General features: G+C 43.8%; 1 protein-coding gene across 12 annotated transcripts in view; it reads left to right on the forward strand.

The window, feature by feature from the left end:
- Positions 1–2,906: 2,906 nt before the first annotated feature.
- Positions 2,907–27,166, forward strand: part of EPN1 (epsin 1) — a 42,859-nt gene continuing 18,599 nt past the window's right edge. For 6 of the 12 annotated variants that reach the window (XM_061588386.1, XM_061588394.1, XM_061588395.1 and 3 more), the window contains exons 1-3: positions 2,908–3,770; positions 14,956–15,415; positions 22,717–22,966. In XM_061588386.1, the coding sequence (XP_061444370.1) occupies positions 15,188–15,415; positions 22,717–22,966 (478 nt within the window). In that variant the 5' untranslated portion in view covers positions 2,908–3,770; positions 14,956–15,187. Of the gene's footprint in view, positions 3,771–3,945; positions 4,013–12,547; positions 12,676–14,955; positions 15,416–22,716; positions 22,967–27,166 lie in introns of those variants that run through there. The other 6 variants (XM_061588393.1, XM_061588396.1, XM_061588397.1 and 3 more) reach the window with 4 other exon arrangements.

Raw genomic sequence — 27,166 nt, forward strand, 5'->3', positions numbered from 1 at the left:
AACAACATAAAATAACCACCCTACCCACATAAGAATGAATACCAAAAATAAACATCCAAACTTCAGACCATTATCACTATCCAAATGGCTGGGAGCATAAAACTATTTGGTGCTGGAAGGATGACAAAGTCAGTACCAGGTAAGCCTCCCTGGGGAGGGCATTGCAACTTACAGTCCAGCAAAGCAACCGTTTTGTATTCTGTCTCACAGTATATATGTTTTTTCAATCCATGATTTAGATCCTAGAAATGGCCCATGGTGTGTCTGAAGGAACATGAAGATTACACCTCGCTTGAAGCTAAGCAGGTCTAAGCAGGAAACTGCCTGGGAACCCTGGATTCTAGGATGGACAAATGGTGGGATATAATTGTAAGGAAATTAAATAAATAAAATAGGAATATATTCATGTAACCTCTTCAATGGTGGCTCTCATCATCCCACTAGCATCAGAATTGTGCTTGGCTGGGATTATCTGTGGTTGTGCCTAGAGTTTAGAACTCCTTGGCAAGGGAGACTTGTCTTCCACCCTCAGACAACCTTTCATCAGCCAGCCACCAGGTGTTTGGCCTGCTATGGTGTTAATGTTAGTCTCCCTCATACATTAACTAGTGAGTTGCCTGTTGCCTCTTCTCTCTTCCTATTGTGATTCTTCTGTCTTACATATTCCTTTATTTTGCATTTTTGTTATATCTTATTTAGATTAAAAGATGCCTTGAGCATTTCTTTTAATAGAAAGGGAGGGTAAAAATAATGCTGTTTATCTAATTCCTATACCACTAACCTTAAAAAGGTGATAAACATAAAAAATCAACAAAATAAATACAAAATATATAACAAATCAGTAGATCAGATTAATGCATCAGTGTTGCTGGATCAACCCTCAGGGAACACCTATACAGACAGGTGCATTGGGGATGCTTAGATGCCAGCCTGGTGTTAATCGGAAGTGTATTTCAAGGGCAGCTGACGCCACTTTAAAAGCCCTGGTCTTAGTGGACATAAGATGAACCTCTGGAACATTCAGCGCTAAGAGTGTCTCTCCCAAGGTTCTAAGTAACAGGACAGGGGTATACAAGATAAAGTGTTCCTGAGGTAACCTGGTCACGAGTTGTTCAGTGCTTTATATGCTAATAGCAAGACCTTAAGCTTGGCCCAATAGAATATCAGCATCCAGTGCGGCTCTTTCAACAAAGCTGTTACGTACTGTTGGTAGGTGTCCTTTTCAACACCCTTGCTGCATAATTCTGCTGTAACTGCATCTTCCAGACACAACCCCATTGCAATAATCCAATCTGGACGAGAGGGATAGCTGCACCACTAGAGTTTTCAGACCCCACTGCTTTCAATATGAAATATTTAATATTAAGCATAGGTGGAAACTGAGTCAAGTGTCTGAACTGTTCCCTTTAGGACCTGGTCAAAACTATTGCTGTGTAAGCCTCTTTGTAAAAGAAGTAAGAGAGATGTTTTAGTTCAGAGAAATTGCTCCAAGTTACGCCCCCTCTATTTCTACCTGTCTATCGCAGTTCTGGTTGGCCTTAGTCCAAAGGGCAAAGGGTGCTCAGGCAAAGAGATGTCAGTGTAAGCGACAGACCAAGGTGAGAGTCTCACAAGCTGTCAAGATTCTTGATGAAACTCCTGATCTAATAGTGCAACCCATCCTATGCATGTTTATTCTGAAGTAAGTCACATTGAGTTCAATGGGACTTGTGCCCAAGTCAGTGTGTATAGGTTTGCAGCCTAACACAATGGAGCTTTCCACTTTGATTTCCAATGCAAAGCATAGGGGGCAACCCCAGGCACAGTTGGGAGAAAGTCCCATTGAACTCAGTGGTCTTTCTTCTGAATATAGACACACATAGGTTTGCACTGTTAATTTACAGATTCATATTGATGTCCCAACTTCCGGTGGCGTTGCTTTGGATTAGCCTTCGCCAACCTGATGCCCTCCAGGTGTTTTCAGCCAAAACATCTGGAGGGCACCAGGTTGGCAAAGACTGCTTTAGTTTAATTACTTTTTTTTCACTTCTGAGAGCTGCCCTTACAAAACAATGGAGAAAGTCCGGTTCATGCGAACCTCCAAAGAGAAGGCATCAAAAGAAACGGGACTTTTTGCTCGTTCTAACACCAACACGAGAGGCATTCAAGAGAATGCTGGACAGCCACCTGTCGAGTATACTTTAAGCTGGGTTCCTGCACTGAGCAGGGAGTTACTCGATAGCCTTATTGGCCCCTTCCAACTCTACGATTCTCCCTTCCAATTTTCCCGGAAGTTCAAGCCATGAGTCACTTTGCATTTTAAAGTCGGCATTCGGCATACTCGTACCCGAATAGGGTGTGCTTTTTTCAAGTAATGACCCTTGGACCCTATTGCTTCACATGTTATTCTATATGTCGATGTAACGATTTTGCATATATATCCACCAGCAGAGGATTACATTTCTTGCATCTGTGGATTCAAATTTTAGAGTGTGGACTCTAATGAAAACATAATGTCACAATAAATCTGTTAATAAGGTGTCACAAGGTTCTTTTGTGTCTAAACTTTTTTTCCCTATTTCTATGGTCGGTCTCTGACAAGAGGGCATAGGCTTTACAACATTTTTAAAAGCGCTACTGCAGATAATTGAACGTCCGGGTCAAAGGCAATGCAGACAAAAAATAGGACGGAGCATCGTAGAGATTTGCTGTAGAGCAACTTTCACATACAAACAAAAGTAAATGCTGTATGAAACGCTAACTTTTTTCTATCTCTATGGTCTCGGATTCCTCTCGGTATGTCTTCACCCTCGTCCACTTTTATTTCTTTCATTTTATTCACGTCTCTTCTACTTGATTATCTCTATGATCAAGGAAATAGTGGTCACAGAAGCGGTAGCAGAAGAAGGGTGAGGGCGGAAGTGGGTGAAAGCTGGAGGGGGAAGTTGCGGAAGCTTGGCTTCCGTTTCCGTTCTGTGGGGAGTCCTCCCGGCGCCGCTGCCGCCGCCGCCACTACCGCCGCTTCTCCCCTATCCGCCGGGAGAGGCACGGAGCCTCCGGGAGGGCCAAAGAGACGGGGCAGGGTAGAGTGGCTCTCCCTTTCCCTAGATTTCTTTGCATTACCAGGGAGACGGGGGAGCCCGGTGCGGAGCCCTTTCCAAGACTGGGCCAGGCCGAGGCTGAATCGCCAGCTGCCCCCTTCCCATCTATCCCTACCGCCCGCCTGACCCGGAATCCCACGTGACCTGTGACCCCAGGTAGCCTTTGCCCAGAAAACCTTGCTTCACCTGTGACGCTCAGTCCCGACCCTGGTGTGATCTCTGGCCTTCCTACCTGTGTGACCTTTGCACCCAGACCCTAATCCTATCAGTTTTAGCTCGGAGCGCTCCCTCCTCCTTAATCGCGTATTATTTTAATTTTTTCCATTTCCCTGAAGACAGCGGATCCATCCCGCCATCAAGCCTCTCTTCCTTATTCCACTCTTGAATATTCTGCAGTTCCAGAGCCTTCCTCGTGGCCTGGTAATCCCCCTTCAGAGGACCTTTGCAAACACTCAGCTTGTCAAGATTCCCCCATTTGTCAAAGGAGATCATTAAATATGCCCCCTGGCTGGGGGAAGTGGGGAGGCTGAAACACCTTCTCTGGACCCTGGAGGGCTTTGATGGTGATATTGCTGCTGACTCATTTACCAACCTAGAGCCTTAACCCATCTGGGGTTCATAAAAGCATAACCAAGAGAAAGCTACCTGGAATAACTGCAAAAGAAGGAATACTGAGATCGTGCAACCCAGGTGAGTGGCTGCTATCTGTAGATTAACATAGGTGGGAGAGGGATAGCAAGGAGAATAATATCTAGAATTGGTGTGCTGTACAGCTCACATTCCCTTTTCTGCTTGCTAGACTTTGTAGTTCTACTTTCATTTAAGTAATTGGGTCAAATTCCAAAAGATCAGCTCATGGGACAGGCATGCCCTGGAGGAGTGAGTGGAAGAAAGAGCTCTCTCTGACTTCTGCGGAGTGAGACTGACCCTGGGTATGCAAGATAAGTTATCATGGTGCCAAAGTTTGGGAAGAAATTGATTCAGTGGTTCTTGATGAAAATTGAAGTATTAATATCTGTGCAGTTCCAGCAAATTGATTGGGGAGGGAGAGCTGTTAGAAGTAAACAAATTATTAATGGTGTTGAGAGAAAAAAGAGAAGTTATTCTTCCTGTCTCTGAAATATTAGAGAAGTAGTTAAAAGAAATGGATTGATAGTAGGTTGAGAACAACAATACAATACTTTTTCATGCTATATTTTCATTACTATAAAATATGTTGGTGGAGCTCCCTTTTGATGGTTTTAACACAACACATATGTAAACTATGAGATTTGCTTCCAGAAGATGAAGCAATGGCTACTACTTAGTCAGCTTTAAAGAGGTATTAAACAAATTCATGGAAATAAGACTGTCAAAGGCTTCTAGTCAGGATGGCTATACTAGTTCCAGTCAGGATGTCTCTGAATGCCACTAGCTGGGGATCACAAGCCGGAGAGTGCTAATGTACTTGTGTCCTGCTGTGGGCTTCCCATTGGCATTTCATTGGCCACTGTAAGAAACAGGATGCTGCGCTAGTTAGGCCTACGGTTTGATCCATTAGGATTCTTCATATGTTCTTAAAAATAAATTAGACTATTTCGTTGAAGTAAATCTTATTAGTGGCTGCTTAGACAATATAACAAAGAAACCTCCCTACTCAGAGAGAGTATACCTTTTGATAACTAGATGCCATGGATGAACAGCAGTGGACACTTGTCTTCCTCATGCCTTGCTTGTGAGCTGCCTGTGGATACATGGCTGGCTATTGTTAGAGACAGAGTGGAAGGCTCAACAGACCTTTGGCCTGATTCAGCAAAGGAAATCTTATATTTAAGTGAAAGGTTGTTAGACCTATGTGCAGCTTAACCATCTCCTTGTTAGATCTTTGCTTCTGAAGCAAGGTAGGTGGCAGGGAGAGTCTATGCTTCAGTAACTTCATCTTCCATCCAGACAAGCTTCTCTACCTACCTGTGTAAACACCTGCCCTTTTTTTTTTACTCCTTTACTTTTTAGTTTGGTTCTCATCCTGGAGGAAGGAGTGGGGACCTATACTTATCAGAGCTGGTTTTGCCAGTGCAATTCTTTTCTGTTGTTCTGGTGCTTGAGTTTTCAATGTGAGGTGGAAGAGAAGTTGGAGAGTGTCCAGTGCCTGATTTCATCATCATTCTTCCAGATATCTAGAAGCCACCCCTGTGGAGGATCTTGTCTAGAATCTCAGTTTTGTTGTGGACAGTTGTAGCAAGGTAAAGGTGCTCTGTACATACTCAAAGGCCCTTTTAGTTATTATTACATCCCATCTTGGAGTGCTCAGGTTAGGCTTTGTTTCAAATTGGAAGAGGCATGGAATAAAGTAGGTGCTTTGGGTTGGGCAGGAGGGGATTTAATGCATGTCTGGGGACAGTGAAAGATGTAGAACTGTTACTTTGAAATCGATCTTCATCTCCAGACTGACTTTGAGCCATTTTAGGGTCACTTCTCACCATTTTAAAGCATTTCCCCCACCCTGAGAGCTACAAAATTGTGTTGCTTTGCAAAGGTGAGTTCTTGGGAGTGCAAATGAACTTCCAGGTGTACTTTGTGCAAGGAAGTTGCTGCTGCTTGGTTTTGGAGACCCATGATTCAGCTTTGCTTTTTGCCCAACCTTCATTGGGCATGTGAGATTTTGGGTATGCAAGCTTACCAGCTGATCACATACAAAGTGAGAAAGTGATTTGAATTCAGAATTCATTATTTAAAAAAAATAAATCTTAAAAGTAATCCGTACACTTTTTGAAAACAACCTGGTTAAAGTTAAATCTGAATCCAAACATATTAAGCCTACACTTATAATCATTTAAACCTGAATCAGTGGTCTGCAGTCAATCACACTGGCTAGATGTAGAATAGGAAGCTGCCTTATACCAAGTAAGATCATTGGGTCATCTAGCACAGTATTGTCAACACTAACTGTCAGCAGCTCTGCAGGGTTTCAGACAGCAGAATATTTTGGAGGATTTTCTGAATGCGACTTTGGAGTCCTAGGGCTACTTTTGTCCGTAAATATGAGTTCCAGCATTATAATATGACAGAATGGCTCATATGTTGTTGTTATGGGCTTGACACTAGGAGCCAAGGACCAGTAAGATATTGCAAGTGGTAGGGTCCAGCCCCTGGTTCCAGGACATGCTATCATGTGTGTCACTGGCAGCCATCCACTGTGCCCACCCGGTTGATCTTGTGTACTATTTTGATGCTTTTTAAATGCCTACATTTTGCCCAGTTTTCAATTTATAAATCTTTACCCTCTGTAAACAAATAAGAAAGCACTACAAACTGTTCTGCCTGCTAATTAAACACCAGCATTTGATTCTGGGTTGTTTGTTGTCTCTAAACAGACAGAAATGCCTGAGCGGTGGCACATACACAATTATTTTCCACTTTTACATTTCTGGGGTAGGGGTAGCACTGTGGTATGGCAGGCAAGTTGAGCAATGTAAGAGAAGGAGAAGTGAAAGAAGCAACACCGGAAAGAATTGTACCCTCCTAGGCAGTGTAAATGCTCTGTTTAGTTGTAATAAACTCCTTGCTTTAGTGGTTAGATTAACACAACCGAAGAACAGTCCTGCAGGATCAGGCCAAACTGACTAAAAATATGCTTCCAAGAAGCCCACAAGCAGGACATTCAGGCAATAGACCTCCTCCACATATTGTGGACACGAATGTTCATGAGTAGTATCATGAGTAATAGCAATAGATGGACCTGTCCTCCATATGTTTGTCTAATCCCCCTTTAGAGCTGTCTAAGTCAGGAGCCATCACTACATCTTGTGGCGTCAAATTCCATAACCTAGCTGTGCACTGTAGGCAGAACTATTTCATTTATCTGCCCTGGACCTGCTGTCCATCCGCTTCATTGGATGACTCAGTTCAGGTATTATAAGAAACAGAGGCAATCCTCTCTCTGTTTCTCCACACCATGCATAATTTTATCAGCATCTCTGATGTTCTCCTTCAACTCTGATAATTTCCCCCCTAAACTCAACAACGCCCCAAAGACTTGACCAGACTTCCCCAACCTGGTGGCTTCTAGATGTTTTAGACTGCAACTTCCATCATTCCTGTTAACCATTCTGGCTGGAGCTGATGAGAGTTGTACTCCAAAACATCTGGAGGACACCATAGGCACCTAGGAAGCAGAGCCAGACCTTTGGTCCATCTGGCTCAATATTGTTGAGGCTGGCAGTGGCTGACCAGGATTTCAGACGGGTTCCTCCTAGCCCTATCTGAAGATGCTGGGGACTGAACAGGAGACTTTCTGCTTGCAAAGCATGTCCTCTGCCACTGAACTCCGCCTCTTCCCCTTAAAGGAAAATATTCTGGCCCATACAGGGATTGAACCTGCAGCTTTGGCATTATTAGCATCACACTCTAACCAACTGAGCTCACTGTTCATTTCCAGATTGGGAAAGGCAGTTTTAGACTTTCCCTGGTGTAGTGGTTAGAGTGTTGGACTATGACCTGGGAGACCAGGGTTCGAATCCCCAAACAGCCATGAAGCTCACTGGGTGACCTTGGGCCAGTCACTGCCTCTCAGCCTCAGACGGAGGCAATGGTAAACCCCCTCTGAACACCGCTTACCATGAAAACCCTATTCACAGGGTTGCCATAAGTCGGGATCGACTTGAAGGCAGTCCATTGTGTGGGATGTTCTAGCCCTTTAATCTTTTGTTTGAATTCAGTGTTTAGGGAGTACATGGAGTGCCCATGGAAAACCTGTTTTAAAATCTATTATTTAAGTTGTCCTTTTTTCTTTTTTTTCTTAGTGATTTAAATTTGATTTAATCAACAGGTTTAAATTTGTCTAACTGCCTCCTAAACAGGGAGAGCAAATGACTCCTTAAAGAGTTGTCAAAGTGTAAATTTACCCAATTTGTGTAAATATCTTTGGCACTGGTGAAATAGCCCATACTTAGTGATTGTGTGACCAGGCATGGATTGTTGGCATTCTTTTGGCACTAATGTTGCTGTAATAACAAGTGTGCACTTATCTCATTTTCATTGGCGATCCCTCGTGGCCATGCAAGATTGTCTTCGAAGATAAGATATTTAACAGTGGGTCTGTGACTGTGGAGGCCAATTCTGGATCCACTCAGCACTTATATAGTTATTTATTAGATTTCTTGCAAACCGCTCCTCAGACAGTAGCAAAAACTGCATTCCATTTTCATAAGAATACCATCTCTGAATCTCCCTTGTCTTTCATTGTGATAAAAGGCTCTTCGGTCCTTCATGGTCCCATCATACAGCAGCATTAACAGCATAACAGAACCCTGCAGGATCAGGCCAGTGGCCTGTCGAGCCCAGCATTCTCATAGTGGTTGACTGGGTGCCTTTGTGAAGCCTACAAGCAGGACATGAGCACAATAGTACCCTCCCACTCAGGATCCCCAATAACTGGTATTCAGAGGCATACGATCTCTGATAGCAGAGGTGATATGGTTATCACATCAACACTGAACTGGCAGCACTGAGCTGGAATCACAGAATTGGAGGTGTCCTAATAGGCCACCCCATGTGCAGGAAATCCAGAGCCAGAGCATCCCCAACACTTGACTGTCCATCCTCTGCTTGAAGACCTCCAGTGTGGGAGAGCTCACCCTCTTTGTTGGGTAACTGGTTCCATAGATTGGGTGCCGATTGGGACACAGCTGTGGGCAGCCCAAGGAAGTTCTGTCAACCTTGGTGCCTGCCTATAAAATCAAGCCTAGAGTGAGAAACTAGGCTGATGTCAACAGTTCCAAGAACCCACTTTGTTTGTAAGATTTGTATGTTTGTATGTAGAGGGGCAGTCTGTGAATGTTTGGGGGCTCTGGGTGAATGGCTGGGGTCGTGGGTGAGAGCCAGAAGGCTGAGAGGTGTTGAGTGGGGAAGTGTGTCGGAAGAAGAAATTTATCTCAGTATTTACATATTAGTAATTTTGAATTGATGGTTTTAGTGTGCATTTTTGGGTGGTTTTTAGCGTGCTGTACACCACTTAGAGATAATTTTAAATATTAAGCAATATAGAAATGGTCATCATCATCACCGTCACATTGCTCTTATCTTTTGAAGTTTCTCCTAATGTTTGACTAAAATTTTCCCTCCTGTATCTTAAACCCATCAGATCTAATCTGGACATCTAAGGCAACAGAATTGCCCTTTTTAAAAAATTTACATTTTTATTGACACCAAGATATATATAACCCAAAACTGGGAGGGATGCATCATATTCAAAAGAATGTTCTCTGCCCATGAGAATATAAACAATTACTAATTTTATTTGGTCACATTTACAAAATCCAGAGATGTTGAAAGGCTTTGGGAACTTATTTTCATTATCTGCCTCATTAGTGTAAGTGCTGAAGCTCCACCATTCCACAATAAATGTATTTTTGTTGTTTTGCATGCTTCAGTTTCTGTGTTTCTTTTTCTATTAATGCTAATCCCAACAGTTTGCAATACCTATGCAAATACCTTTCAGATCTTTCCAAATTTGTGCAGTTAGCGACTGAGGTGCAACCAGTAAGAAACCTATTAGCTGTTTATCTTTAAGGGCCTCATTTCCATTCAAAAATAAATTTAATAAAGCTAATTCTGGAATTTTACGAACTGCCTGTTTCATAATTTTTTTCTCTTTCTGTTAACACCAAATCCCAAAATATGGCAACCTTGGCACATGCCCATGCCATGTGGGTGAAGAAGCCATTCTCTGAACATTCCCTCCAGGATAGAGGGGGACAGTTTTACTGACATATGGCAGCTTGACAGGGGTGAGATACCATTTTTGCACTGCCTTTAGCATTAGTTCCTAATTTGCCCTCTATTTAAAGAGTGCTGTCAAGTCCAGACTACAGGCATCCAGTTCCTTTTACTGTTTCTCATAAGATTTGTTTTCCATACCCCTCACCATCTTCATTGCCCTCCTCTGAACCTGTTCCAATTTTTCTGCGTCCTTACTGCAAATGTGTCCGTCACCAAAACTAGAAGGAGCGCCTTTTGGTAGGCCTCAGGAGAACAATTTTTTCTTGCAGATGCATCTCTGTGACATTATTTGCCCTTCCTCAGAGGAACACAGTAAAGTGGGGGGTGTTGGGCTGGAAAAGGCTGACTTAGTCAAGACCTCCCGGCAAACTTTTCTCACATACAAACCCAACAGTTTAGCCATTGTGCTTGTTTTGTATCATTCAGTGTCTGTTCTTGATAACCGCGGACTTAGGATAAGGGTGGACACTAGAAATCCATCCATGTGCACAACTTCTTTTACTAGGCTTTGCCCACACATTTCATATCTCTCTGTCTCTCTCTCCCCCCCCCCACCTTTAGGACGAGAAACTTTAAACAAACTAATAACATTGAAGGCTGAGATTATGAATACTGCATCCAATTTCTCCCCTCGCAGTTACAGAACATGAATATCTGTGCTTGGTTAGTGTGCTTCAAAGTGCAGTGAAAATAAATTCTGCCAGAAGGACAAGCAGATTCTGTATGTAAAACAGGATTGCACCAGCTAGCTTGTGTACATGTCCTCGTCCTGTGTAAAGCTGTTCAACAAGTGTTTCATTCACAGGACAGCTCTTACGAAACTTGGTGCTTTTATTTCCTTGGAATGAGTACCACGCCACTAATGGGAGATAAATTGTGTGGGTCAGTGATGTGCGGCTGAAATGCTTGGGGAGAGAAATGTGAGTAGAGACTAAGGCAGTATAAGGCACAGAAACCTCCTGGAGGCCCTGCACTCTTTCAAATATATTGCCACATCCATTATTTTGTGATATGTATTTCCCCCTTTCTGCCAAGATCAGCTCCCGAAATACGTTGCAATTACAATGGCACACAAAGGCACAATATTGTTAAAGATATGGTGGTGGCTGGGGGCAGTCTCTTCAAGCTTTTGGTAACACAGTCGAGAAAAGGAGGAGGAGCAGAAAGAGTTTCAGGACGACTCAGGGGCTGGCTGATAGTAAAAATGCCAACCCATAGAAGCAACCCTTCTGTTAATTCATGAGGTCTAGATGCTTGCTAATTTTTAAAAAACAAAAACCTAACGTTACTTCCAGGATCTGCATAGGTTATCACATTCTGTCCCAGATGCCAGATTCTACACATGCTTTCCTGTCAAGTTAGACCATTGGTCCCTCTAACTCAGTTTTGTTTACTCTGACAGGCAGAGGTTCTTCAAGGTCTGAGGCAGGAGACAAGACAGACAGGAGGCAGTGTGCTCAGACAGATGCTTTTATCAGAGCTGGAAGCATCATTGCAGTCAATTTATCTGTTAACTTTAGAAGTTTGCAGTCTAACTGGATTGTAAACCTGCAGTCTACAGTAAGGGTATATTTAGCGACAGTGACATTGTCTCATCTAAATTTGAGCAATCAGTTTCATGATTATCCCCCCTCCCCAATCCAGCCAGTTATTTAGTCAAGAAAAGTTATTTGTCTACCTTCAGTTATCTGCAAATGTCATTTGGATCGAGATTCTATATTCCCCCCCCCTCCGTTTCATAGTTTTGATCAAGTATGAGGCACTTGTGGGGATAGAATCTCTGTTTCGGAGCCTTTGTTTTGTCCAAGTAATAATTCCATCCTGTTGCCGGTTCCTCCTTTTTAGACTGTGAGATGCAAGGGAGGGAGGGCAGAAAGGAGATTACAAAGCAATTTGGGTGAAAGAATGTCTGTTTGCAAAGGTAGCTGTCCTTGTACTTGGAAACTGTTTGGTTGGGAATGTGAAGGAGGCAGAGCCTGCATCAAAGAGCTGTTATTTGGGATCACTCCAAGGGGTATTAGGATTGGGGGTTCTGAGCAAGTACAGAGACATGGGGATGACCCCTGGGCATGTCCTATTTGTTTAGGAAGCCCTTAACCCACCTTTCAATACAGTGATTTCCCAAGACGTTTTAAACTACAAGATAGAATCCAAACGCATCAACCTCTCAACCTAACCTACCTCATAGGATTGTTGTGAGTTGGTGGAGAGCTATGTACTCTGCTTTGAGCTCCTTGGAGGAAGGGGCAAGGCATAAGTGTAATAAGCATTCTAGCCACTACACCATACTTTCCTGGTGGCTTTCCTTTTAATAGTTAAGAAGTCAGCACTCAGCTACAGTTAATGCTGGAATATATCTCTTTGTACATCAATGATGGGGTACATGTGACCTTCAAGGTGTTGCTGGACTCTAACTCCTATCATCCTTGTCTGTTGGCCATGCTGGCTGGGGCTGATGGAGCTGGAGGCCCACAAGTTCCCCATTTTTCTTCTATGTGATCTTTCACAGTGCTGATGGGCATTGAAACAGCTTTTAGATTTGGATTTTAAAGCTGTTTTGGCGGCTTAAAATAACAGGAATTACTCCAAATTTCCAAACAGATTAAAGAACAAAATACTTAGAACTTTTTTCCCCTTTCAGCTATAGTAACTATTCTTTACTAAATTGTAAGCCAGCCGTATTTAAGAAAAATGTCCTTTTCTTTCAGAATTCCTGAGAAGTCCCTCTTTCTTGAGATTTTACAGAATGTAGTGTTAAATTGGTTACAGCCAGATTCAGTGGCCTGGTGTGTGTGTGTGTCATTTCTAGCAATCAATTCCTATGCTAGGAGTACCGGTAAGTTAAGCGCCATTCATATCAGTGTGGCTTTCTTAGATGTTGGTGTTCTTTGACAATGCCTTTGTTCTTAGGGTCAGGGTCTACAGTCCTTCCCTTTCCCCCCTACATCGTCTTCAGTTGCTTCCAGCATGTCTGTTTCAGAACTCTAGAGCTTGGAAACAGTGTTGAGAAAAACGGAAACGGGGTGGAAGGTGGAAGCTTCCAGAAGCTGGCCGCAAGTGACTCATTCCTCAAAAATGTGGACTTCCTTCCTTTTGACGTTTAAGAATGTTGGGGATCAGGCAGGGCTGGGGGCTCCAGGAAGCAGTGGGTGGTTTTGGGACAAATGCCATGACTTGCACATCTTCCGCCTCCTGCTCTTCTAATCTCCCAGCCGCTTCTCCCTTCCTGAAGACCCCGAGAATTTTGGCTCTCATCCTTCTGCGCTCTGACCCAGATTTCAGGCCCCTTTGTAGAAGTGCTCCTGTCAAGCCCACAGATGCATTTGGCTGGCTGAGGTCACTGGGTGGGGAAGGAAAAAAGTTCTGTGCATGCTCAGATGCACCCTGTTTAATCCACAGGGAGATAGCTGAATGTAGTCCATGATGAAAGGAAACTTGATGAATATTTATACCAGACATGGGAAACCTTTGCCCCCTTTCCAGATGTTGCTGAACTACAATTTCCATCATCCCTCACCACTGGCCATGCTTGCTGAGGCTGATGGGAGTTGTAGTTCAGTAACACCTGGAAGGCCAAAGGTTCTCCACACCTGGTTTATACACAGAAAGAGAGACAGAGTGTACGTGTACACACATATACAGCCATACTACCCTGAACACGTCTGACAGAGCCGCCCCTAGGCACCGGGAAGCATGGCGGTTCCCCCGCGCTTGGCGATCTGCATATAAAAGCAGCAGCCACGTCCTCCTCATGGCCGCAGTAGCGAGCTGAGGGGAGCGTAGAAACAAGCCGGGAGGAAGAGGTGCAGCGGCGGTCTCCTGACGGCTGAGGTAGCGAGCTGGGAAGGAGAAAAACTCGCAGCGAGAAACACTAAGTGAGTCTACAACAAAGGCTGCAAAAAAGGGAGCCGCAGCCGAAAAATACAAAGCTGCCGCCAACGAAGGCTGAAAAAAAGGGAGCCGCAGCCGCAAGCTCCTAGCAGCCGATATACAAAGCCACAGCCGCTGCCTGGAGGAAAGGATATAAGGAGAGAGAAAGAATGTGGGGGGCCCCCAACTATGTTTTTGCCCCGGGCCCCGCACATGCTAAGGGAGGGCCTGACGTCTGATCTCGGAAGCTAAGCAGGGTCATAGAGGAAGGCAATGGTAAACCACCTCTGAATACCTCTTACCATGAAAACCCTATGAATATATTCAAAAAAAGATTCATAGGGTCGTTACAACTCGTAATCAACTTGAAGGCATATAACAACAACAACGTATTTGGTAGACTGCTAGACCTAGACTGGGGAGATCATGGTTCTAATCTCTGCTCAGCCACAGATTTCCTTGGCTGATCTCGGGCTGGTCACTGTCTTGGCCTGACCTGCTCCACAGAGTTGTTGTGAGGATTAAAGGATGGGACTGTATCTGCTACCTTCTGCTCTTTGCAGGAAGTGTGGGATAAAAATCTGCAAATGTTTAATGTGAGATGTTGGGTCTTGGTCCTGATGCTTCCTTGATCTGAGAGAGGGAGGGTGTGGCTTTGGTGTTGCGCAGAATTATTTTCCCTCTGCCACCCCAAGAAGAAATGACATTACTTGGGAAAAGTAGCCATGACCGACAGATGCTGGGGGAGCTGGCAGTCAGACTCCATCACCGCTGACATTGGCTATGCTGGCTGGGAATTATAAGGGTTGCAGTCCACCAACTTCTGGAGAACCAAGGTTATGGAAGGGTGCCCTAAGGGCTCCTGCTGGCCTCCTTTTAAAGCGCTGGACGAGAGGGACTGTGTTTTTGTTTGAATACAGAGTAAGAAGTTCTTAGCTGTTGCACAGCAGAAGTGTAGAACTTGGTGTCCGGAGTATCTCTGCTTCTTGTTTGTTTGCTTTTAAAGTCTCCAGCCCTCAAGGCTGTGCAGAGAGGCCTATTAGCATGTGGGAAAGATAGGATGAGTTCTGAGAAAAGAGGATGGGACAGAGGGAGGGAGGGATTTCAGAGTTCTGCTGGATTTTTTACCCTACCCCGGTTGTCAGAATGAAAGGCACAGAACAAGCAGAATGAAGCAGCAAGTCACAGAAAAGGAGACCGTTTCTCTTACTACAGATTAAAAAGTTTCTCTCCTTCTACTTTTCAGGTGCATCTCGGAATGGCTGCCATGCCCAGGTGGCCACGGAAGGTGCATGCGATGCTGTAGGGAGCACGGCCAAGTGGCACGAGAGCACCTGCAGCGGCTGCATCCCTCAGGAAGCAAGCTGGGACTTGGGGGCCACCTTGCTTGACGTGAGCCCGTCCCGTCTCAAAGCCGTCAACGGGAAGCTTGGGAGAGGGGGAGACGGCTGTCCCCACCGTCCACTCTGACAGCCGCCATGTCGACTTCCTCGCTGCGCCGCCAGATGAAGAACATAGTGCACAACTACTCTGAGGCAGAGATCAAGGTGCGGGAGGCGACATCAAATGACCCTTGGGGCCCGTCCAGCTCCCTCATGTCTGAAATTGCGGACCTCACCTACAATGTGGTGGCCTTCTCTGAAATCATGAGCATGATCTGGAAGCGTCTCAATGACCACGGCAAGAACTGGCGTCATGTCTATAAGGTAACAGGTGCTTCCGGAGCACTAGATTTCCTTTGTGTGGTAAAAGTGGCGCTGCCAAGCCAAGAGAGGTGCTGTACCTCAGTGGGAGCACGCACAGACTTTGCACGCCCAAGGCCTCAAGGGCAGAGCCAGGCATCTCTGGCTAGAGCACGCAGAGGCAACCTTTTCCGAGTTAAGGGCCGCATTCGGTGTTGGGTGATCTGTGGGAGGGCAGCATCGGAACCAGCTGGGGCAGGGCCAGATCAAAAAAGTGCTGTCTCACCCTCTGAGCTGCAAGATAAAGGAAAACAGTCATGGGTACAACTTTGCAGTTTGCTTGTCTGTTGCATAAGGAAATGTAAAACCTTCAGCTCACCTCAGTGTGATGCCTGTGCTTGTTTTTCCTTAGTTTGGTGTAACTGACAATGTTGCTACTTGAAACTTGTTCTCCAAATTCATGGTCTTGTTGTTTTTGCATGGTGACAGTTCTTAGCAAGCGAAACTTCTTTAGTAGCTCTTTTCAAAACTTTGATTGTCACAAGGTCTGAGAAAAGGGTCACTGCCAGAAGAGACCTTGGACTAGAGTCGCTGCCCGTTGGAGTGAACAGTTCTGGCCTAGATGGAGCATTATTCTGACTTGGTATCGGGCAGATTCCTAAATGTTAAATCTTATTTTTTATAAGCTTCTTTGATTAGTGTATTGGACCCCTTTCATCACTCTATTTTTGTGTATATATATATATGTGCCTTCAAGTCGATTATGACTTATGGCAACTCTATGAACCAGTGACCTCCAATAGCATCTGTTTTAAACCACCCTGTTCAGATCTTGCAAGTTCAGGTCTGTTATGGAATCAATCCATCTCTTGTTTGGCCTTCCTCTTTTTCTACTCTCTTCTGTTTTTCCCAGCATTATTGTCTTTTCTAGTGAATCATGTCTTCTCATGATGTGTCCAAAGTATGATAACCTCAGTTTCATCATTTTAGCTTCTAGTGACAGTTCTGATTTAATTTGTTTTAACCCCCAATTATTTGTCTTTTTCGCAGTCCATGGTATGTGCAAAGCTCTTCTCCAGCACCACATTTCAAATGAGTTGATTTTTCTCTTATCCGCCTTTTTCACTGTCCAACTTTCACATCCATACATAGAGATTGGGAATACCATGGTCTGAATGATCCTGACTTTAGTGTTCAGTGATACATCTTTGCATTTGAGGATCTTTTCTAGTTCTCTCAGAGCTGCCCTACCCAGTCCTAGCCTTCTTCTGATTTCTTGACTGTTGTCTCCATTTTGGTTAATGACTGTGCCGAGGTATTGATAATCCTTGACAAGTTCAATGTCCTCATTGTCAACTTTAAAGTTACATAAATCTTCTGTTGTCATTATTTTAGTCTTTTTGACGTTCAGCTGTAATCTTGCTTTTGTGCTTTCCTCTTTAACTTTCATCAGCATTTGTTTCAAATCATTACTGGTTTCTGCTAAGAGTATGGTATCGTCTGCATACCTTAAATTATTGATGTTTCTCCCTCCCATTTTCACACCTCCTTCATCTTGGTCCAATCCCGCTTTCCGTATGATATGTTCTGCATACAGATTAAACAAATAGGGTGATAAAATACACCTCTGTCTCACACCCTTTCCAATTGGGGACTAATCGGTTTCTCCATATTCCGTCCTTACAGTAGCCTCTTGTCCAGAGTATAGGTTGCACATCAGGACAATCAGATGGTGTGGCACCCCCATTTCTTTTAAAGCATTCCATAGTTTTTCATGATCTGCACAGTCAAAGGCTTTGCTGTAATCTATAAAGCACAGGGTGATTTTCTTCTGAAATTCCTTGCTCCGTTCCATTATCTGTATGTTTGCGATATGATCTCTGGTGCCTCTTCCCTTTCTAAATCCTGCTTGGACGTCTGGCATTTCTCACTCCATATATGGTAAGAGCCTTTGTTGTAGAATCTTGAGCTTTACTTGCATGGGATATTAAGGCAATAGTTCGGTAATTACTGCATTCTCTGGGATCCCCTTTCTTTGGAAGTGGGATATATATTGAACGCTTCCAGTCTGTGGGACTTCCGGGAAGGGTGACTTCGCTTGTGCCTGCTTTTGAGACGGGCTCCCGCCTCAGAAGAAGCTTATTCAGATATAAATCAGTCAGAACATTTTTTTTTTGACTGATGAAATTTCTCCCGGGCAGGGAGAAACGTAGAGATCAACCTCAAAAGCCTGTTTTTGTTGGGAGGACTGGATTTCATTAATTTATGAGAAAAGGTCCAGCCAGCAATGCCGGACGGACTTCCGAGCAAGCTCTATCTGATTAATGCGACACGTTTATCTTTTCTTCAAAGAGAAAATGGACTAACAGGCAAGCACCCTTCTTTCTATTCTTTTTTTTACTTGGTTTAAATTGTTGCAGCAAAAAGATTTGTCAAATGAATCAGCTTTAAAGAACTTCTGGGTGAGCTATAACTCTTCTCTGTTATTCACGAAATTAACAGCTTATCTCTGTTTCTATTGCAAAAAGCTGTCCTGGAAGTGCATTCTAAAGATATAAACAGAAGAGGGATTTCTATTCCGAGGAGGAAAAAAATAAAAAATATGAACTTTGGAACATTATATTGTCTGGGACTATTCTCTTTTTGGTCTATTTTATTTTGACAAATCTGCTTCTTCACGACGCCACTAACTGTTTTGATGCTGGGAACTAAATTTGTTTTGTATTCTTGAACATAGAGAGATAAGGCAGGCTGCTCTGTTTATACTGTGATGTCATCAAGCCTGGAATATTAACCCAACTGTTGCTTAAATAAGAAGTGGTTCTTCTTTATTTTTGTTTTGTTTTGTTTTCGTGGTTTTAAAAATGGCAATCAAGAAAGTGGCTGAGAATCTGGAAGTAATTATGTTTCAGAAAATAATGGATGAGATTGAGATAATGAAACAAACCCTGCGACAGGGCAGTAAGGAGCTGAAAATTGAACTGAGCAAAATGACGCAGGAGCTTAAAGAAATAGGGGATCCTGTGAGAGAGGAGAATGAGATCAGAGATGAGAAAAGAAAAAATAAAGGGAAGATACAAGCCCTGGAGATTGGAACAAATGTGGAATTGGAAAAAGATCTGGAGTTTATGGATATTAGAAATAAAATCTACTGTTTGGAATTTAACGTTATCTCTGAAGAAATTAATGAAGATATTAGAGATAAAGTTATCAATGGCTTGGATAATCTTCTGGACTGGAATGACGTGATGGAGCTTGATATAGAGAAAATCTATGGAATTAACTGCAGCCATGTGACAATGGAAAAACTCTCTAGAGATGAGCCAGTGCATTTTGTAAAAAAGAAGAACAGAGATATGACTTTACAACAATATTTCAGCAACTTATTCAGAATGGATGGCAAGAAAATATTTGGGATAGAGGAAATTCCCATCAGACTCTTATTATATGACTATGGCTATGACAGCAAGATTATTATGGAATACTGATAATGGAAGATTGGACACTGAAATTACTGGACTTAACAGGACTATTGAAGATGGAAGATGGAATTAATATGGATAATGGAATAATGGCTATTGAAATTATTGGACCTAACAGATTTTGATGAGATGGATTAATCGATATGTTTATTTGGACTATGGTTATGACAATAAGATTATTATTATTACTAACGAGATGGATTAATTGACATGTTTATTAGGAGAAAAATTGATAGATATATTTCTTAAAGAATTGAAACCTCTCTTTGACTTTTTGTGGAAAGAATAAAGTAATGTTTATGAGATTTGATGATTAATTAAGATAACTACTGGAGGAAAGTGATTTTATAATATAATTTAAGAGACAGGATTGTTATATATTGTAGACCTATAACTGATTTGATCTGCGACAAATGGGAAGTCAACATTTTATTTTTTTGTTTAATCATTTTTGTTTTGTTTTGTTTTTTGTCTTTGAATGTTTTATGATTTTGTTTTGTTTGTTTTATGAAAATTTGAATAAAAATTATTGTAAAAAAAAAAAAAGAACGCTTCCAGTCTGTGGGCCATTGTTTAGTGTTCCATATTTCCTGACAAATGTTTGTCAAAATTTGGACTGATTCAGTCTCAGTAGCTTGTATCAACTCTATTGGTATGCCATCTATTCCTGGTGATTTGTTTCTTCCAAGAATTTTAAGAGCTGTTTTCACCTCACATTTTAAAATTTCTGGTTCTTCATCATATAGTTCCTCCGTGAATGAATCTGTCATCCTGTCATCTCTTTTATAGAGTTCTTCAGTGTATTGCTTCCATCTTCCTTTTATTTCATCTTGGTCAGTCAGTGTGTTCCCCTGTTGATCATTCAACATCCCTACTCGTGGTTTAAATTTCCCTTTAATTTCTCTAATCTTTTGGAATAGGGCTCTTGTTCTTCTCCTTGTCTATTTCTATACAATAACTATTGTAATAGTTTTCTTTGTCCCTACGTACTAGTCGTTGTATAGTTGCATTTAGGGTTCTGACCGTGTTTTTGTCTCCTTTTGCTTTTGCTTTCCTTCTCTCTAATCATTTGAAGAGTTTCTTCAGTCATCCATTGAAGTCTTTCTCTCTTTTTAACTAGAGGTATTGTCTTTTTGCATTCTTCCCTGATAATGTCCCTGACTTCAGTCCATAGTTCTTCTGGTTCTCTGTCAACTAAGTTTCAAGCCTCAAATCTGTTGCTTATTTGATCTTTATATTCTTCTGGGATGTTATTTAAATTGTATTTTGGCATTATGAGTGCTTTGTTGTTCTTCTTTAGCTTTACTTTGATTTTCGATATGATCAGTTCATGATCTGTACCGCAGTCTGCTCCTGGTCTTGTTTTTGCAGAAATTATGGAACTTCTCCATCTTCTGTTTCCAATTATATAATCAATTTGATTCCCACGTGTACAGTCTTCTTTTTGGTTGTTCAAAAAATGTGTTGGCAAGAAACAAATCATTGGCGTCACAGAATTCAGTAAGTCTTTCTCCTGCTTCATTTCTGTCGCCTAAGCCCCATTTCCCCACAATTCCTAGTTCTTCTCTGTTCCCTACTTTTGCATTCCAGTCCCCCATGATTATCATCATATCTTGGTTTGGTGTGTGATCAATTTCCTCCTGTACTTCTGTGTAAAATCTCTCCAATTCTGCTGTGTTTTACGTTGGAGCGTAGACTTGGATGATGGTTATGTTAATAGGTTTCCCATTTAATCTCATTGATAACACTCACTCAGACCTTGCGTTGTAGCTCCTAATTGCTTTTGCTACATCACTTCTCACTCTTAAAGCAACCCCGTTTCTTCTTGATTTCTCATTTCCTGCATAAAATATTTTGTAGTTGCCTGATTGAAAATGTCCCATTCCAGTCCATTTTAATTCACTCACGCCAAGTATTGTAATGTTGATACGCTCCATTTCTTGCTTGACAATTTCTAACTTTCCCTGGTTCATGCTTCTCACATTCCATGTTCCTATTGTGTGCGTCGTACAACTCTGGACTCTCGCATCTGTGCACATCAGCCTCTGGGCTTCCTTTCGGCTTTGACCCAGCTGCATCATTAGTCACAGCGCTACTCGTATTTGTCCTTTGTTCTTCCCCAGTAGCCTTCTGACCTGGGGGTCTCATCTTCCAGCACTATCTCGTGTTGCATTTTGGATACTCTGTTCATAGGGTTTTCGTGGTAAGAGGTATTCAGAGGTGGTTTACCATTGCCTTCCTCTGAGTTTGGATGTATCTTAGTCTGGTGTCTCAGCTTTGACCATTCCGCCTTGGGTTCCCCTGCTAGGAGTCTAGCCTCTTGGTCCTGACGGCATTGCTCTCAGCTTCTTCAACACTCTCAAACCCCCTCACCACGTTAAGGTGTGCATCCTAAAGGGGGCTCTTTTTAGTACTGTGAGGAGGGAAAAAAGATTATCTTTCTTCACACCATGCACATATATATATGCATGGTGTGAAGAAAGATAATATTTTTTCCCTCCTCACAGTACTAAAAAGAGCCTCCCATGCCCTGGTGCCCTCTGTGTGATTTTGGAGCTCAACTCTCTTCAGCCCTAGGCAGCATGCCCAACAGTCAGGTGTGATGGAAGTTGAAATTCAACAACATCTGAAGGGGCACCAGGTTGGGGAAGGCTGTTTAGAACTTAGGGTGTGACGCAATGAAATGGGGCAGTAGACTCAGGATGAATCAAAAGGAAACGCTTCTACACACAACACCTAGTTTCTGTATGGAGGCACTAGCCTATATGGTGTTCATAGATGGAATTAGACAAATTCACGGAGGATCTGGGTCTTTCAGTTGCTGTGGGCTGCAATAGCTAATTGGAATTTCCCCATTCAGAGGCAGTACACCACTGAATACTAGATGTTTGGGAGGGATTTTGCTTTCATGTTCTCCTTGTGGTCTTCTTGGAAGCATCTGGTTGGCTGCTATGGGAAACAGGATGTTGGCCTAGATAGACCTTTGGTCACATTTAACAGAGTTCTTCTTGTGTCCGGAAGCCCCTACAGATTTTCTCTACTCCTAGTACCCCGGTCCTGGCTGCCATGGTTTTCGCAAAGAAATATAGCTACCAACAACAGGCAGGTTCTTGACCCACCCTGGAGACCGGGTCAGGGGTTTGTGATGGGCTGCTTGGCCATTGGATCGGCAAGTACCGTCCTAGATCCTGCTTCCCTCTGAGTGAGCCACGGTCTTGGCACTCCTGGGTGGAACCAAACTCTCTGAAGCGTGAGCCGGATTCCTCTGTGGAAGTGTGGGAGGTTGCAGGGCAGGGCTGGGACTCCACTTACCTTTAGTCCATATTTGCTGGTAAATTGGGAGTGGCTTGCCTTGTCTGTCTTTAATCTTAAGATGCTCAAATTATTCTATCTTGATTCCTAAGGACAAAATCATGGCCTCCAATCTCGATATTATCTTATTCTTATCATATCTTTCCTCCATCAAACTCGGGGCAGCCTATGAGATAGGCTCGGTTGGGAGGGGGGGGAACAATCCTCCTGCGTCAACTACTGAGCTTCATGGCTGAGTAGGGATTTGAACACGGGTCTCCCCAGTCCTTGTCTAGCACTTTTACCATTACGTTCACTGGCTCTTGAGTACAAGGCTGGCATAAATACAAGCTGCCCCCCCCATAAAGAACCCACAAATCCTAGACCACCAGAACTTTCCTAGTAGCCTCTGCTCGGAGAGCTTCTGGATTTCAGTAGTGAACACTCCCCCCAATAGTCAGAACACTCCCGCCCTGTGAATATGAGAGTCTTGAACTTGGCTCCTCTGTCCTGAATGAGAGGAAATCCCCTTTCTTCTCCCTTCTCTTCCAGGCCATGACGCTGATGGAATACCTGATCAAGACAGGCTCAGAGCGGGTGGCGCAGCAATGCAAGGAGAACATTTACGCCATCCAGACGCTAAAGGACTTCCAGTACGTTGACCGTGACGGCAAGGATCAGGGGGTCAACGTGCGGGAGAAGGCCAAACAGCTGGTGGCCCTCCTCAAAGACGATGAGCGCCTCAAAGAGGAGCGGGCCCACGCCCTCAAAACCAAGGAGAAGCTGGCCCAGACTGCAACCGGTGAGTGCTCATTTCCGGCTGGTGGGCTTGATCTGGCTGACAAGCGTCGCCCATGTTGGCTAGATGTGTGGCACCGCCTCTGTGTGGAGCTGGTACGGTGTAGCAGTCAGAGCAGCCTTTGCCAACCTGGTGCCCTCCACATGTTTAGGACTGCAATGCCTGCCAGCCAGCTGTGCTGCCTGTGGCTAATGGGTATTGCAGTCCCAAACATCTGGAGGGCACCAGGTTGGCTCGATTAGAGTATAACCAGGTTCACATCCCCACACAGCCATGACATTCATTATGCGGCTTTGGGACAGTCTCTGTCTGTCAGTCTAACCCAGGGATAGCGATTGTGGTGACTTCCAGATGTTGTTGGACTTCAACTCCCATCATCCCTGACCATTAGCCATGTTGGCTGGGGCTGATGGGAGTTAGAGTCAAACAACATCTGGAGCGCACCACGTGAGCTACCCCAGGCATAACCTATCTCACAGGGTTGCTGTGAATAACACAGCTGGGAAGAACTATGTACACCACCCCTTTGGAGGAAGATGGGATAAATATGCATTATGTAGAGAAGTAAGAATTTTTAAAAGGTCGTCTGTTAGAGGGGGAGGTATGAGCTCACCCTTAACCCTTCCCAATTCAATTTGTGAGCATTGTTCTAAAGGCTCTAAAACAGCAGTGGCCAGAAGATAAATTGGAACCTACTGATAGATCTCCAGTGATTTGAAGTAGCTCAACGAGGATTTCTGACTCTCAGTTGTTTAACAATAGCAACAACAAAATGACCCTGCTCCAAATTATACTACTGACATGAAGAAAGCTGTTGTGGGGTGGGGGTAACCAGGAGTGGAGTTTTGTGTGGAAGGACAAGGAGCTCAGCTCTGTTCTGGCATTCAGAACAATTGCTTAATTCCCAGCATATGGCTTTTGCAGTTTGTTTCAGTTAGTGGATCTTGGGGGTTCTAGTAAAAACAACAACAATGTAGATCCTGCAATCCTGAAGTCAACTGTAATCCTAGTCTCTTATCCTAATCTCTTAAAGCAGGACTAGCTCAATGGCAGCCTGCAGGACAAATCCACCCACAAAGCAATCTGAGATAAGGAATGTTAATCAAGGTGTGGTTAAACAAAAGAAGATATCATTTTGGGTTATGTTCAACTAAGTTTTACTGAGAGTAGGCCCGTTGAAAATAGTAAATCTAAGTTATGTCTATTAACTTCATTGGGTCTACTCTGAGTAAGGCTAGCGTTGAGTACCACCCTTTTGTTTCTAAGGAAAGCCAGAGATGGTGTGTTTGTGATGTTTTGTTGCATCTCATGCGCAGCCTGGGAAGACAAAGGTCTGCTGCCAGTTAGCCCCTTGAGGAAACATAATAGTTCCTCAGCCCTTCTTCTCCTCTACTCTGAACCCGTTGACTTCACACCATCTGCATACACGCTCTCTGTGTCTGCAAAACTGTGTCTGGTGATAACCAGTCCAGGGCATGATCTGAAGGCACGTGACACAGCGAACTTGCTGAAGCTAAGCAGGTTTGGGCCTGGTCAATAACTGGATGGGTAACCACCCGTGGGCCTTATGCATGCCACCTTGAGTTTCATCATGGCATGGAAGTGTGATATAGATGTAGTAATTTTGGAACTTATAGTCGCCCCTAACAAAATACTTAAGTTGATTGTGCCAATAGAGTAGCCTCCCACAACCTGTTGCCCTCAACCGTGCTGGCTGGGACTGATGGGAGCTATAGTCCAAAACATCTGGAGAGCACCAGGATGGGGAAGGCTACCATGGAGCAGCTGTGGGGAACTGTTGCCCCTCCAGATGGTGCTGAACTACAACTCCTGTCATCCCTGGCCATTGGCCGTGCTTGCTGGGGCCAGTAGGAGTTGTAGTTCAGCAGCATCTGGAGGGCGAAAGATCCCCCACACTTGGCATTGAGACTAGAAGCCCTCTTTCTGTGGGGATGCTAGAGTGTGCTGGTTGTGTAAGTGGGGCTTTGTGGATGTTTGAGAAATCTCATCCACCATTTGTCTCCAGTGGCACCTCGGTGATGATAAGGGGGGGAAATGCATTCTCTTTACCTGCCTTAGGTTTTTCCATGAAGGTGTTTGGGGCCCATCCCAACATAGTTCCTGCCCGTTCATATACCTGCTGAAATGCCAGGCACAGCTGCTCATCCCTGATAAAATGTCGCTCTGCCTGCAGAGCCACGTCCCCTCCCTCTTGAGCTTGGCAGGTCGCCAGGCTCCGAGGGTGAGTTACAGGCCTTCTTGATCTGCCAGTGCCCCTTTTCCATGTCGATAACCCCTAGATCAAATTCCACTTCTGTTGTTTGCAAAGCGCCTGGTAGGGCAGGTTGAGATAAGGAAATGGGAGTAGATTTTGCATCCTACTCTAAGCTGCTCTGTAGAAATATGAAGAACTGGTTAATCATTAGTGGGGGGGACTTTTGTCTTCCAATCTGCTGGGGGGGCTACAGCCCACCTTGAATGGGCTTATAATTTGCCCCTTACCTCTGTTCCTGAGTCACATCTGTTCCTGGTTAGAAACTTCTGGTTCTGGATCCAGAGAAAGCCCATCAGCTGCCATTCTTCTTATAAGCACCCAGAGCCCAGTGCTTAAATCACACAAACTACTTGATCTCACACAGTGTTAAAACTGCCTAAGCCCATTGATTGCAATACAATACTGGCTTCCAATATGCTTCCAGGCCAGATTCAAAGTGTTGGTACTTACCTATAAAGCCTTATATGGCGCGGGACCACGATATCTGTCGGAACGCCTCTCCCGATATGAACCGGCCCGTACACTACGGTCTACTACGAAGGCCCTCCTCCGGGTTCCAACTCATAGGGAAGCCCGGAGAGTGGTGACAAGATCTAGGGCCTTCTCAGTGGTGGCCCCCGAACTATGGAATGGTCTCCCCGAGGAGGTGCGCCTGGCGCCGACACTATCATCTTTTCAGCGCCAGGTTAAAACCTTTCTCTTCTCTGAGGCATTTTAATTCCTGTTAATTCTAAATTATTATATTTTGATTTTAGACTGTGCAGTTTTGTGTACAGTTTTGTGTTATTTTTATTGTATTTTTAATGTTCACCGCCCAGAGAGCTGTTGCTAGTCAGGCGGTATATAAGCTTAATTAAATAAATAAATAATAAATAAATAAATACAATGAATTCCTGAGTACAGGCAGCTCTAAAATGAACCATTGAAGCTATAAAACCACAAGGCAGATTTAAAAGAAAGCAGCAGCAATTGCATTCGGCCTACTGCAGTCCTGAGCGTTGCGCATGTGCACCCACCCTAAAGCCACCCCTCCCGGAGGTAGTGGTTTAACCGTCAGTCCCTCTTCCCAGGCAACTTTGGGCGCTGTAGTTCTGTGAATGGTATAGGGGATCTCCTGCCAACTCTCGGCACCTTCAACAAACTACAGTTCCAAGGATGCTTTAGGGAAAGCCATGACTGTTAAAAGTGGTATAATAATGCTTTAAATGTAAGGTGCAGGTCTGACTTCTGTCTTCTTACTCAGGCCCAGCAAATAGGTCATTTCTGTCTCCAGAAAGCCAGTAAGTGGTAGATCAGTAAAATTTGGGAATAAATATATCACTTCGCAGTGAACAAACTGAATTTGTTCCTGAACAAGACAAAACTATATCAGCAATTCCCCTCAGTTCCTTGGAGACAGTTGCATTTTCTAAACTTTCCTTTCAATTTCAGCCCATCCTCTCTTTCTTTTTCTTTTTTTTTTGTCAAGGATTAAGTGTGGGAGAGATCACAACTCTCCAAATGCTCCCTGTACATCTTTGTCAGATGGATGTCTGCTGTCTGAAAGCCCGCAAATGTTGCTTACACAAAACATGGAAGTCAGAAGCTTGCTGCCTCTTGTTCACTAGTGGAATTTGATCCCATGGTGCGCTGTTGTATCTTGACCACACATGTGTTTGTGTGTGACGCAACAATTCCCTGTTGGGTTTTCCTCTGAGAGGGAAATGAGTCTTTGCTGTGTGTGTACCCACAGAGAGAGATTGGTGAATCATCTGGCATACTGTTCCTCCTCTAGGGTAGATCACTGTATCCTGGCAGAACCTGCTTGCTTGGGGAGAAAGTAGTGGTGGAATATTGTAGCAACTTTGACTGTAACAGAAAAGCCACTCTCCTCTCTTTCCACCCTCGGCCATTTCCATCTGCAATGGCTGGAGTCTCACCCCTGACGA

The sequence above is a fragment of the Rhineura floridana genome, chromosome 11 (assembly GCF_030035675.1).
Source record: "Rhineura floridana isolate rRhiFlo1 chromosome 11, rRhiFlo1.hap2, whole genome shotgun sequence".
Taxonomy (NCBI): domain Eukaryota; kingdom Metazoa; phylum Chordata; class Lepidosauria; order Squamata; family Rhineuridae; genus Rhineura; species Rhineura floridana.